Source organism: Stegastes partitus, unplaced genomic scaffold, assembly GCF_000690725.1.
Source record: "Stegastes partitus isolate 25-593 unplaced genomic scaffold, Stegastes_partitus-1.0.2 Scaffold1583, whole genome shotgun sequence".
NCBI lineage: Eukaryota > Metazoa > Chordata > Actinopteri > Pomacentridae > Stegastes > Stegastes partitus.
This window is the reverse complement of record NW_007579314.1, coordinates 44225-58647: the sequence shown is the minus strand read 5'-3', so window position 1 is coordinate 58647 and position 14423 is coordinate 44225. Positions and strand designations below refer to the sequence as shown.

The 14423-nt window shown below is 43.0% G+C and overlaps 1 protein-coding gene across 1 annotated transcript in view; it reads left to right on the top strand.

The window, feature by feature from the left end:
• Window positions 1–14423, top strand: part of macf1a (microtubule actin crosslinking factor 1a) — a gene marked incomplete at its 5' end in the record, with an annotated part of 131116 nt that overhangs the window by 93128 nt on the left and 23565 nt on the right. The window contains 17 exons of the mRNA XM_008300748.1: window positions 989–1148; window positions 1972–2298; window positions 3066–3150; window positions 3848–4074; window positions 5463–5669; window positions 5759–5986; window positions 6547–6765; window positions 6877–7080; window positions 8643–8651; window positions 10193–10418; window positions 11868–12094; window positions 12186–12308; window positions 12410–12511; window positions 12989–13090; window positions 13217–13390; window positions 13530–13685; window positions 13906–14103. Coding sequence (XP_008298970.1) covers window positions 989–1148; window positions 1972–2298; window positions 3066–3150; window positions 3848–4074; window positions 5463–5669; window positions 5759–5986; window positions 6547–6765; window positions 6877–7080; window positions 8643–8651; window positions 10193–10418; window positions 11868–12094; window positions 12186–12308; window positions 12410–12511; window positions 12989–13090; window positions 13217–13390; window positions 13530–13685; window positions 13906–14103 — 2974 coding nt within the window. The remainder of the gene's footprint in view (window positions 1–988; window positions 1149–1971; window positions 2299–3065; window positions 3151–3847; window positions 4075–5462; window positions 5670–5758; window positions 5987–6546; window positions 6766–6876; window positions 7081–8642; window positions 8652–10192; window positions 10419–11867; window positions 12095–12185; window positions 12309–12409; window positions 12512–12988; window positions 13091–13216; window positions 13391–13529; window positions 13686–13905; window positions 14104–14423) is intronic.

Below are 14423 nucleotides of genomic sequence, written 5' to 3'. Positions count from 1 at the left end.
TCTGCTGCACAGGTTTAAGCTCTGATGTCGGCCGACGTTTCAGCATTTTGACGTATCCTGGGGCGAGTCACAAACTCCAGAACCTGTAATTTGATCTCTGACCTCTGCTGCAGAGCATGAAAGAGAGATGGAAACTTTTAGTAGTCAACACTGAGGTGTCACATTTTGTCCTTTGAAAAGGCAGCGCAGATAAAATCACAGCAAACCGTAAGTGGCAAGTTTATCTTGCTGTAAATATGCGGTTTAGGAAAGTAGTCGGTGGTTTACCTCAGCATCATGTTATCTTGTGGTTTCTTTACTGTTTCTGTTTCATGTCAGAGTGTCTCTTATGTTTTTAAAGAAAAAAAATTCCCATTAGTGTTGGTTTCTGTGGTCTACAAGTGGTTTCAAAGGCTCTTCTGTTCACGAGGGAAACGAACGATCCCTTCAGGGGAATTGTACACGACCATACATGATAGATTTACAAAGTGCAGTGACGAGGTTTGATTTCTCAGACGCTCGTGTAAAGCAGTGTCATACTGTATAATGTTACCACACATTCATGCCTGACAACATGCTGCAAGGCATGGTATAAGAATGTTGGTCATGTCGCTGGAATTTATCACACTGTCTGCTATGATCGCATGTACAGACACATACACACAACTGCCTTCAGTACAAACACACTATAAGCTTCTCTTGGCACTAACATATATATACACACAAAAAGATGAAAAGATGCGTTTTCTCACCACTGTCTCTAACACACTACAATAATCCGTTTTATCTGTTCGCAAAATACTTAAAATCTAATTATATTTATGTAATAAAAGCTTCATGAATGTTTATTGAATTGCGTTGTGAAAAAAAGATGACAGCTGTAAGACACAAACTCAGAACCAAATCTTGCAATAACGCAGATCAAAAAAGAAAGAGTGAAAGCAATAAAATGCCAATAAAGGTACGCCTCCTTCTCCTCATTCGTCTCTGTCACCACCTCCCTTCTCAGGCAAAGGCAGTTGGAGGAGCTGCAGGTTTTGGCTCTTCAATTCCACGAAGCCCTGGAGCCGCTGGGCGAATGGCTGAGCGCCACCGAGAGACGCCTGAGCTCCGCCGAGCCGATGGGAACCCAGACGGCCAAGATCACCCAGCAGATCGTCAAGCACAAGGTACCGGTTGGCCCACAGACCTGACCTGGTTTTTTACAAAGACGAAGCGTCCGTCCTCGTGAACTCACAAGGAGGCAGCAGTTGTGTTAAAATGCACATTTATTCACATTCTAACTGGAGACAAAGGGGAAGAAAAGGAACCACAAAGTATTTCTTTACAACTCACACATTGCCTCTTACAAGTTCATGTCTGGTTGAGTTTTTGGTTTTCATCAGGGATGTCCCCATCAAGTTTTTTTTTTTTACTTGTTCTTGATCTGATTGGATATTTTGTATTTGCCAATACCCAATAATGTTTTCCTAGATAATTTCAAAATATAGTACCACTTACTGTTTAATACTGTAGCGACCAGAGCTACTAACTAGTAAAGGAGCACCATGATAGAGACTTACTGACCTCAGGCCAGCGAACAAGTGTTCAGTAAGGTTAGAATAAAGTCAGACAGTCATTCTACTCCTCAGTGGAACATCTGATGGCCATTTCCGAAGCTTTTTGTAATGTTTCCAGTTGACAACAGATGCAAACAAAAAATTGGGCATCTGTTGGCATGAATACTGACCGCTTTGAAATTCCCATGTTTGGCTTAGGATCAGGCTCAGAACATCCCTCGATCTCATTTCTGTTGTTTCCATTTTTAAGTTATTTTTTTAAGTTCTGTAAGCCACTCGGTCATCCTTTGATGTTTATGTTTTCGTTTTAATCTATGATTTATCATCTGCATGCTCATGTTTTGAGTTTTCATCCATCTTCTTGTTGTTTTGCTTTTCATTTCTCACTTTCCTTTACATCAAACACACACACACACACACACACACTTCCCAGGCGCTCCAAGATGACGTTTCCTCCCGAGAAGCTGAGGTCGACCACCTCGAGTCTCTCAGCCAATCGCTGACGCCGCTCAGCTGTGCGGCCGATCAGGATTGGTTGAGCGAGCGGGTGGGGGCGGTGAGGTCGGGTCACTCGGAGCTCGCCGATTGGTGCTCGAGGCGGGCGGGTCTGCTGGAGCAGGCGCTGGCCAACGCTCAGCTGTTTGGGGAAGACGAGGTAGAGGTGCTGAACTGGCTGGCCGAGGTGGCTCAAAGGCTGGCTCAGGTCTCCGTCCAGAGCTACCAGCCTCAGCTGCTGGCCGAGCAGCACAAACACTTTCTGGTACGACTTCATGAACACGCCGAGGCTCCGCTGCAGCGCTCACCTCATGAGACAGGACAACAGCTCTTAGAAACAAATACTGGGAGTATGGTATAGAAATAATAGTTTTGGTATCACATGCAGCAAGTAAAACTAAAATAAGCCACAGATATTTCTACATATGACTGTATTTTTAAATGACAAGGTGATTTAAAATCTGTAAAGGCTGCAGAAATTCTTAAAGCATTTAACCCTCTGAACCTCAAGTAGGTTTGGGGCTTTTTTTTTTTTTTCGAGTCACATTTTTCATCACTGTGAGACAATTTTTCCCTGTAATATAAAATCCTGCAGCTCTATGAAAAGAGCACAACCGTGACTAGTATAGAGCTTAGAAATGTCTTCTGTGCTGTATATTACAGATATAATGTCATGAGTCATAAAAAAAAATGAAACAAAAGCTGAAAGTTGATAATCCACTATTTTTTTTTAATGTTTTTACAATTTTCCTCCCTAACAAATGGTGTAATTTGGGTACATTTTTTTCTAGCTTGTCTTTCAAACCTGCTGGCAGGTTTTACGGTTCAGAGGGTTCAATCAGAAACAGATTCTGGCGGCACATAATACACAATAGTGTCAAAATGAACTATTGTCTTATTTAGAAGGTATAAATGCTGTTTTGAAAAGTTGCAGAAAATGTTCACATCGTAGTTGTAATTGTGGTTTTGTAGCACAAGTGAGAAATGTTTTTATCTTGTAAGTGTTAATGCTCACTGTTTGTATTCCCTCAGTCTCTGAATGAAGAGATCTTGAGCAGAAAGAAAACTGTGGATCAGGCCATCAAGAACGGACAAGCTTTACTCAAACAGACCACAGGTAATCTTCTAAACCTCATCACGTTTCATTATTTCAAGATGTGTTTTTCAGTTGTGTCCATTTGGTGTACTTCAAATATTTTGATGAACAGCCGCTAAAATAACAAAGCAAGTTGTGTGTTTGTTCTGCCGAGGGATAAATGCGCTTCCCAATCAGTGTCTTTAATCAAGTTAACTCAGTGTTTGTACAGATACAGAATGCCCAGCCTGACACACTTGACAGGCAAACGCTGTTTTTAGCTGCAGATTTGCATCCAAACCACACATTTTTCGATCAGCAGTGAACCAAACTGGAACATCTGGTTTGTGTTTCTCTTTTCCTTCCATCATATTAGCCATGCTGACCGCTAGCACTATTAGCGAGTTGATTGTTGGTCTGCCCATGAAGACGCTTTGTGCGTCTACTGTCATATTTTAGGCAGACAAATGTTGTGGCCATGAAAGCTGTGCCAAGCTGTCAAACTGATTTTACAGAATATGTTTGCAATATTGGAATTTGATGAGAAAATGAGGATAAGGACTCAAAAAAGGGTTCAGCAAACAATTACTAGAACAACTTAACAAGGAGTTTGGTTTGACTATATGCTCCAGTATGTCACACTGTATATAAACAGACATCCTGAAAAGATAAACTATCCAGTTGAAATGTAAAAATGTGTAATTAGACCCTGATTGAACGGTCATGTGTCCTCCTGCAGGTGAGGAAGTCCTCCTGATCCAGGAGAAGCTGGATGGCATCAAGTCTCGCTACGCTGAGATGACGGCCGGCAGCAGCAAGGCCCTCCGCACCCTGGAGCAGGCCCTGCAGCTGGCCACGCGATTCGCCAGCGCCCACGACGACCTCAACCAGTGGCTGGACGGCGTGGAGGCGGAGCTTAACAACGTGGAGCCCGACGCCACGCCTGCCTACCAGGAGAGACAGAAGGTGGGAGGAGTGTTTGTGTGTGTCACTGTCGTCCATCTCTGAAAACCTTTTTGAGAAGTTCACAAAAATGAACCTACAGATGAAGAAACATTCATTGATAGCAGTTGTATGAGTTGTAAGGATGTCCCGATTGAGTATTTTTGGCTATCGATAGAAGTTGCCATTTTCCTAGATAATGTGCACTGTAAGTATTGTAACCTCTTAGTGTTTGAAGCCAGCCAGAGGAAGTGCACACTTCCATGTTGGCAGGCAAAGAGCATTGTTGGAGTTTGGCTAGTTAAGGAGCACCATGGTAGAGACTTGAGGCTTATTGACCTCAGACCAGCTAATGAGTGATAACTTAAGCTGAGTTTAGGTAAAATAGCGTATCTGCATCACAGAGGAACATCAGATATGTGTTCTTGTGGGTGTTTTTTTTACATTTCTTTGTGAAAACTGATACCAAAGTATCAAAGTGTTGGGCACAACCGATCGTGGAAACAGCCATGTGATCAGGCCCCAGAAATCCCTAATTAGCTGTTTTGTTTTCAGTGTTGTAAACCAGTTCAGTTGATTCGAAATAAAAGGAAATCACATAAACTACTAAAAATAGCAGCAGCAGCAGCAACTCTTTGTGTCTTTAAAATACCACACCACCACATCAAGCTTAACAAGAGCTATTAAGTTACAGTATTTAGATGTGATTGTATAAATGTTCCAGCGTTTCACATGAGACTCATCGCTTCCTGGTATACTGGTGACTCTGCTGCTGAGTCACCTGTTTAGAATAAGAGTTTGGAACAACAGTGTAAGACTCTGCATCTATCTGCTGCATCCATTCCCATGTACACATCACTTTTTGTTGTTGTACTTTGCTAAGATGCAGCTCTTTTTCTGTATTATTTAGTTTTTTCACCTGTTTTTTGGGACATTTGAGTTAAAGTATGTAACCACGGTGCTTAACTAACAACTCGATAAAACTTAATCATCCACATCTTACAGTTTGTAAAGATTATTCTTCTGGGTTTTTTTGTCCCCACTATGAAAAAATGTTGCTTGAAAAACAAATTTAATGACAGCTCCTGTCTGTAATGACATTTTCAGCCTTTCCAATATCAACCTACCCACAGCTGAGTTACCATAGAAACATTGATTTCTGGGAACTCAATAACAGTTTGTAAAAGCTTTAAAAGGATTATTGCCATTTAATTTTTTGCCTTCCAGTTTATTCACTTTGCAATGACATTTAATGTGCTCCCAGTTTACCTTTCACATGTTCTTGAAAAGCACCTTCAGGCAGCAGATGATGCTCTGAAGGCCATTTAGACTTGTTGATGTCAGGTTTTTGTTTTTTAAGTGTAATCATTAGATGAATTTGTAAATCTGTTCCTTTGGTTTGACTTTTGCAGGAGCTGAAGAAAGTGTCAGCAGAGAAGCGTCTGGTGTTGGACACGGTGAACGAGGTGGGCAGCGCCTTGCTGGATCTGGTACCATGGCGAGCCCGCGAAGGCCTGGACCGCCTGGTCGCAGACGGCAACCAGCGCTACCGCCAGGCTGATGACACCATCACTCAGCGGGTGCAGCTGGTACAAGCCGCCATCCAGAGGTCACAACAGGTACTACAAGGAGCTTTAACCGATTTAAACTTGCTTTATATTTGTCCTTTTTACTGTTGGCACTTGAATTTGTTGACTCCTCCCTTCAGTACGAGGAGGCTGTGGATGCAGAACTCGCCTGGGTTGGGGAGACGGAGCGCAAGTTGGCGTCTCTGGGGCCCCTGAGCCTGGAGCCTGACGTCACCGTGGCTCAGCTGCAAGTGCAGAGAGCGTTCAACATCGACATCATCCGACACAAAGACACCGTGGATCAGCTCCTCAACACCAGAGACGACATCCTGGAAACCTGCAGCGACGCTCAGAAGGACGCTCTGATGGTGCGTCACTGGGGGGTTGTTTACTTTGATGAGACGGGAAGAATGAAGTCCACAAGAGAAACTGACTTGTGATCTGTAGAGCTACAGTGATCAGTGGATCAGCTGTTAAAGCAATAACCAACTGTTTGGAAAATCACCAGCTCACAGTTTTTGTCAACGGGCAGACACCCTCTCTACTTTTGGAATGAGGCTTAAAACTTTTGTTTTTGATAAAGCTTCGAGTTACGGCTGCTCAGATGAACCTGAACTAACGTATTAGAGCTACAACAATTAATAGATGAGCTGTCAACTTTAAATTTAAATTAATCACTAACATTTTGGCTCGTTGATTAATCAGTTTGAATCTTTTCCTTCTCTGTGACAGTGAACTGAATATCTTTGAGTGTTGACAGAGACATTAGAGGAAACAATGATCACCTGATTTTTCACCATTTTCTGACATTTTACAGAGCAAACAACTAATCACTATATTAAGAAGATAATCAATAATCATTAATTGCATCCCTAGTTATCTGTAAGAAATAATCAATAATGTGTAAATGTTTCATCTCCGTCCTCAGGTGAAGACAGATTCTCTGAGTGCTCGTTATGATGCTGTGAGTCAGAACCACAGCGAGCGGTTCTCAGCTCTGGAGCAGGCCCAGGTTCTGGTGGCTCGGTTCTGGGAGACCTACGAGGAGCTCGAGCCCTGGTTGGGTGAGACTGAAACCCTCATCACCCAGCTGCCACCACCGGCTATCGACACCGACGCTCTCCGCCTGCAGCAGGACCAGATGAGGGTAAGCCAGGATGTAGAATGTCACACTTCCATTTCTTTTCTCTCAGTTTGTCACTTAGTAGGTTTCAGCAAAACATCTATTCACTGTCCATGTTCTTAATGTCCTCCACAGCTGCTCAGGGAGTCCATTGCAGAGCACAAACCCCACATCGACAAGCTGCTGAAGATCGGACCTCAGCTGGCCGAGCTCAGCCTCCACGAGGGAGCGACGGTGATGCAGCGCTACACCGACGCCGAGAGACGATACCTCGCCATCAAAGAGGACGTCAAAGGTCGCGCTACTGCTCTAGACGAGGCGGTGTCTCAGTCTGCTCAGGTACGTCACAGAGGACGCATTAACTGCTTTACTACACTTTAACTGCAGACCTGGGTCTAATATGTTGTTCCTCTCAGTTACCAGAGATCCAGAAGATTTGTGTTTAATATAATTCAGTGAATCTAAACCACATTTAGCGTATGAACTGACCTAATTTGTTAAACTACACCCATCTGGCCCTCAGCACAGATTGCAGAATTGCTGTTTAGCCCAGGTCTGTTTAGAGCTTGTTATTTAGTGTCTGCAGCCGTGGATGAGACTGAGGTCTGACCTGATTAATAAGCAGCATGGGGTTTGTTTTTGTCTTGGTTGCTTGCTTTACACTAAATGATAATGAGGATTTATTGTGCAATGTCACAGGTTTGGTTAAAGCTACGTTTTGTTTTGTTTTTTTATTAATTTGTTGTTCTCGATACTTCTATCTTTCTTGGTAACAAGTTTACATCTGCAGTGCATGCTCAAGCAAACAGTGGTGGAAAAAGTATTCAGATCTTTATCTTAAGTAAAAGTAGCACACTATAATAATACTCCACTACAAGTAAAAGTACTGCACTCAAATCTTTACTTAAGTAAAAGTATGCAAGTATTATCAGTGGTGAAGTTCTTTTTATGCAGAAAAATGTTCCGTGCAAGTGTTAGCGATGCTTTTGAATTCATGTTACTGCTGCACAAATGTCAATTTAGCATTATACAGACAGATGTTAAGGTTGAGCTAATTTTAACTACTTTTCATATTGTTAGTAGTAGTTTAATCTACAGCAATGCAGATTCTATGAGGTCATTTTATGTTTTTATGTAAAAAGTCAGCTTTTCAGCTCTTCGAGATTTTACAGCTAATTCAAGAGGGTTTTTTAATAGTTAGAAGAAGTAGAAGAAGCTTCTAACCCCACGAAGAAATACTGACTCTTTCAGTTTAGATCACAAAATTTGGAGACAAAGAAATTGCAATCAGAGGAGTAAATATTTACTGAAGCTGTCAGACAAATGTAGTGGAGTAAAAAGTGTGATATTTGCCTCTGAGATGCAGAAGAGTAGATGTGTGAAGGTGCATAAAAATGTTGTAAAATGCAAAGATTTTGTATTTAAGTGCAGTACTAGTAAATGTACTTCCACCACTGCAGGCAGCACAGACTCAAAGCAATATTTGACCATTCAGACGTTTCTGTATCTCATCATGTCTGCTCATAGTGTAGCTTTCTTTACAGACATTTCACTTTTTCTTTGCACTTCATCTCATGAGATGTCACTGAATCACCGGTGTTGCTGCCGTCGATGTTCAGTTTGTACTGTATGCATGACTCTGATTTAACTCATTGTGTTGTTTCTCCACCCTCCGCCCCCTTCAAATCGCTCCTCGTTTCGCTCCTCCTCCTCCTCCTCCTGCACTTTATCCTCCTTCTCACAACCACCTCCTCATGTCTCCTCACCTCATCCTGTCACTTAACCTCCCTCCCCCTCACATCCCTGCAACCTCCTCCATCCCATCCCTCGTTCATTGTGGATGTGTGTGTTGCCCCTCACCACCATTTTCTCCATGGTCACTGCTCACTGCAATCACCCAGCTGGTGGAGGTAAGACCATTGACTGACCACATCAAACTGGCACTCGGGCTGCGGTTTCACCACATGATTCTGTTATTAATGAAAATCAATAATAAAGCATTCATCTCATATTAATCAAGTGCAGATCTCGCCTGGAAAAAAAATATTTTAAAATCCAAAAAATGCTCAACTATTATGTGGGAGAATGGTATTAATTCTTGCTGAAACACATTATTGCAGCTCAGTATTAACCCTCTGAATCCCAAGCAGTTTCTGAGCGTCCCTTTTCATAAAATCCTGCACCTCTATGGAAACAGCAAAACTTGAAAAAAATAAATACATTTAAAAATCCTAGAATTGGCATGTACAACATTTTTCCAAGTGCCATCAGGTGTTACTAATGCTGGAGAAGAAATGGTGGTTATACATGCCGTAGATATTTTGCGATGTCCATGTTTGATTTTATTCCATATTTGTTTCTGCTCTGTGTAAACACAACCTGCAGTTCAGCCAAGATGTCCCGACACTTTTGTTGCATGGCTTGTCACTAATGGCTTTACGGTTGTGCAAAGGAATGGAGATTTTTTTGGTTTTTTTTGCAAAATCTTGTTCATGCGAACGGTTTATTTTTGGCACTTTTTTTGAACGATACATGCAGAATGAAATGATTTTGATGAAATATCGCAATTTTTTAAGCTTAGATTTGGTTGAGCTTTTCTGAAGGAACAGCACATCCCAGATGAGTCTGTTTGAAAACTGAAAATCTAAAAACTCTTTCTGTTTGTTCTGTTTCTCGCTCTGACAAATGGTGTAATTTTTTGAATAAAAATGACACTTTGTAAAGCCGCCGAGGTTTTGGGGTTCAGAGGGCTACGAAGCAATAATTAATAGACTGATATTAGAAGATTTCTGGATTATTTCTGTGTATACATATCTTGCTTTTTTGATTCAAACATTCCTCTGAGTCATGTGTTTGCCAACCCCGAGTGACCACAAGACTGAACCTGATCTGTTTTGAACTATTGTTTCTTTGTATGATTGCAGACTTAAATTAAGCCTCGTCTAAAGTAGGCTTCATTTAAGTCTTTAAAACCAACCATAGCTGCCCTTTTGTATTACTTTTGTATTGTTCCGTGTGTTTAGATGAAATTTGTGTTTGTCGGTTTAATTTCCCTCTGATGCATAAAACAGCCCATCAACTCAGGAGCTGTATCCTGAGTGCTCTCCTGTTTAAAATGTCTCCTGACTCCAGTAGAGTGAATTCTGTTGTGTTAATAGCTCCCTCCTGTGTGGTAGATTGAGTCTGGATGACACGCTGAAAGTGCCATATTGAGATTTTTACCACTGTAAACTATGCTTCAGTATTCTTGGTCTACACATTTGATAATTTCCGAAATCTGATATAAAGTTTAGAGTTATAGCATTCTGCCACAGATGGCTGACCACCCACATAACATCTCAGTATTTTCCAACTTTCAAACTGTCACCTAGCTGTCAAACCCAAACCCAGTAACTTCACAGCACTCTCTTCTCCTCGTCCTCGTAACTTACTCTTCCGGTTCTGCCTCCAGTTCCACGACAAGATGGACCCGCTGTTGGAGACCCTGGAGGGGGCGGTGCAGCGGCTGCGGCAGCCTCCTCCGGTGGCAGCAGAGGTGGAGAAGATCAGGGAGCAGCTGGCAGAGCACCGAGCCCAGGGGCTGGAGCTGGACAAACTGCTGCCCAGCTTCTCCGCCCTCTGCGCCCGAGGAGAAGAGCTCATCGGCAGGGCGGCTCACGACGATCCTGCTGCTCAGGGTGAGAAACTGTGACGTGACAGCTGCATAACATTCAGGCAGGCCACAGAGTTCATGTGGTAAACAGGGTGTAAGTGCCTAAAAAACTCTTTGTGATGTAGTTATAACCAGGAGTTCTGATTCACCAGCCGCATATTCTCAGTTAGACTGAGATCTGGGCTCTGACTCAGCCTCCAGCACATTCTTTTGTGTATACTTTGGTTGTATACTTTAGATTTGCATGAGGCTGTTCTCCAGGATTTCCCTGTACTATACCCATCATGATGCTGCCACCACCATGCTTGACAGTGGGAATGGTGTGTTTGTGATGCTGTGCTGTGTTTGGTGTTTGCCGAACATAGTGTCTAGTCTGATGTAGGTATATCCAGGAGTACTGATTCACCAGTGACTGGATTAGACTGGTATCTTTATATTGCAGTCACCTGAAAAATACTCACTGCACTTGATGATCTTCATTTCACTAATCATGTGACTTCTGACTGGCTGCACCTGTGATGAATGAACTTTAAAGAGGGTGACCACTGGGTGACATGAAAGAGTTGTCTTTTGTAAATTCTCATTCAAAAATACAGTAAGTTGACCATGATTCAGTGCTTAAAAGCAATAGAAGATGAAACTTTCAAGCGAGGGAAACACTTTTAACAGGCTGTAATTCAAAGTTTGTATTTGTTTTGCTTGTTGCATCCATTCATGAGCTGCTGTGAATGTCGTACAGCAATAGGAGAATAATTCATGCATTTTTTTCCCATTTTGCTGCACAACACATTAACTGGCTTTAATGAAGGCTCATTAGCTGCTGAAGGGGCATCAAACTGGAATATAATTATTTTTCTCGGCTCCCCTACTAACTGTCAGCTCTTATTTTTAACCTTTCAGTGTGTGGCTATGAATTGAAAATAGCTGAATTTTATTTTATTTTATTAATCAACAAAAGCACATCAGAAACTGGAGTGAGTCAGGACAGACAAGCAAACATAATGGGCTTCTGTAATGTGAGTGAAAACTACTCAAACCTTATTTTGGGCTCCGGTCCAACGAGTTCACTGGGTGAACAATCAACTGGCTGAGGTCGCTCTCTGTGTAGCTGGCACCAGGCCAGCAGGCAGACCTTGTCAAATCTTGAAATTGAACAGAATCACCAGTGAAGTTCTGCGTTTTTCTTCCGATGCCAGCACATGGTGAAACACAACACACACGTGTCTTTGTTAAATCGCCTCTAAAGAACTTTGTGCTGCAGCCTTCGTGCAAATGAAAGAACTCACTGTGCTCCGATAGTAGGAGTGGAATCGTGAAGGACTGAACATACCAGCACTGTACACAAGATGGTAAAAGTCAGACTAATGATGAGCCAATCTGAGACTAGATAATGTTGTGAAAACAAGGAGTGTTTCCCACCAGCTACTCTTCACCAGTTTGTTTAAACCATCCCTCCTTCGCCTCCCTGCTGCAGCTGTTCGTTCTCGCCTCCTGCGCCTCCGTTCTCTGTGGGATGAGATCCGGCAGCGAGCCGAGGAGCGGGAGGGAAAGCTGAACGACGTGTTGGACCTGGCCGGGAAATTCTGGGCCGACGTGGCGGCGCTACTGAGCACGCTCCGAGACTCCCAGGACATTGTGAAGGAGCTGGAGGACCCCGGGGTTGACCCATCGCTCATCAAACAGCAGATTGAGGCTGCAGAGGTACAGAGGATGAACTGGGGACATCGGGAAGAGAAGAGAGCTGAAAGACTGAGAAGTTGTTTTGCTAAATGATCTTCTGTTTCTCTACCAGGCCATCAAGGCGGAAACAGACGGCCTGAGGGAGGAGCTGGAGTTTGTCAGGACCCTCGGAGCCGACCTCATCTTTGCCTGCGGAGAAACTGAGAAACCTGAAGTCAAGAAGACCATAGATGAGGTGAGAAATCAAGACCCATGTTGCCATCATTCACTAATAAACTAAACTACACTTGGCTTCATGTTGACCCACTAACTGATCCTCCTTCCTGTGTTTGTCAGATGAACGCTGCCTGGGAAGGCCTGAACCGGACATGGAGGGAGAGGATGGAGAGACTGGAGGAGGCCATGACTGCTTCTGTTCAGTATCAGGATGCGCTGCAGGTTTGTACATCAGACATGTTTACATTTAACTTGATCCAGTTTTATTACACTTTAAGTTATGATAGCTGATGACATAATAAGATTCACAGTCTGTCTAATTGTTCCTCGTAAGATGCCGTAAACCACTTCACAAGAAATTTATTATTGTGTCTTTGATCCTATAACTTGTCCTCTTGTGTTTCCTTGTTTCCGTATTTTACTATTTCATTCTCTTTTTACAAATTGAAGACCAACAACTAATAATCAATGCAGAAATGTTCTTAATGGAAAAACTGACACATACGTAGAGACTTTAGAAACCACAATAAAAGAAAAAAAAGTCCACCAGTGCAGCACTGCAACTGTTGTCGTCAGGAACGACAGCTAGTTTTATGTTGTTTAGCTTGTGTTTTTTCTTTGCGCCAATTAAGCAATTAAAATCATTTTTCTTGTGTTTCCCTTCGTAACCAGAAGCTAATATCTCTGTTTCATTTCCAGTCTATGTTTGATTACTTGGACAACGCTGTGATCAAACTGTGCGACATGTCGACCGTGGGAACCGACCTGGGAACTGTCAAGCAGCAGATTGAAGAGCTCAAGGTTAGTGTAAAAGTTTTTGATACCAACAGTTTCTCAACACGGGTCAAAATTACACCAAGAACCAACAACAAACTCTTTCCTTCACCCCTCCTCTCTTCCCCTGGTTCCTCCGTTCACCCTGAGCAGCAGTACAAGGTGGAGGTTTACCAGCAGCAGATCGACATGGAGAAGCTGTGCCACCAGGGGGAGCTGCTGCTGAAGAAAGTGTCCGACCAGACGGACCGGGACATGATCCAGGAACCGCTGACCGAACTCAGACACCTCTGGGACAACCTGGGGGACAAAATCACCCAAAGACAGGTACTGAGGCAGCAGTTTGGCTGAGGAGTTAGACCCATAGATTAACACACACCCAAGCTGCTTTTGCTGCTGTTCATTACGGCTCCAGTATTTGAGTTCCTATTTTTAAGCCAGAACCTCTGTCCTCCGCTCACCACAGCACAAGCTGGAGGCTGCCCTGCTGGCCCTGGGTCAGTTCCAACACGCCCTGTCGGAGCTGCAGGCCTGGCTGAGCCACACTCACACCACTCTGGACACACAGCGACCCGTCAGCTCCGACCCGAAGGCCATCGAGATCGAGCTGGCCAAACATCACGTACGTTTCATATTCATTACAAACTCAGAAAAAGCAACAAACCCAGAGAATGGCTTATTTCTTTAAAAGATTGTAACTTTTTAATTAAATTTCCTGCATAATTATCCAGATAAAACAAGCACTGGCCTCCAGCTGTAACTTACAAAATGTGTGCCACGTTGTTAGTCTCTGTTCAGCCGTGCTTGTATTACTTGCGTTCACATCTGATTCTGTCTTCCAGGTTTTGCGTAATGACGTGCTGTCCCATCATGCAACGGTGGAGACGGTGAACAGTGCCGGCGCCGAGCTGCTGGAGTCGTCTCCCGGCGACGAGGCCAGTCACCTGAGAGATCAGCTGGATAAGCTCAACCAGAGCTGGGAGAGTCTGCTACTCAAGACCAAGGAGAGGCAGAAACTCCTGGAGGCCGCCCTGCAGCAGGTAAACGGAGTTTTGTTCAATCTTTGTGTCGTTAAACTGCAATAAAAACACATTTCTTATTATAGGAGAAAACCGAAATACAGTGAAAATGATCAAAACACCTCTGTGAAGTTATTTTAGTTTATGCAGTTGCACAGGTATTTTAGTTGATGTTTTATTATTATGGAAAATAAACCTAAAATGAAAGTCTTAGAATTACTAGTGATAGTGCTTCATCATCAGTACCAGCTATATTAGGATTACAATGGTAGAAACAGCAAGAGCTGTAGTAAATAAAGTTGGATTAGTAACAGTTATAGTTCGTAATATTTTCTTAAGAT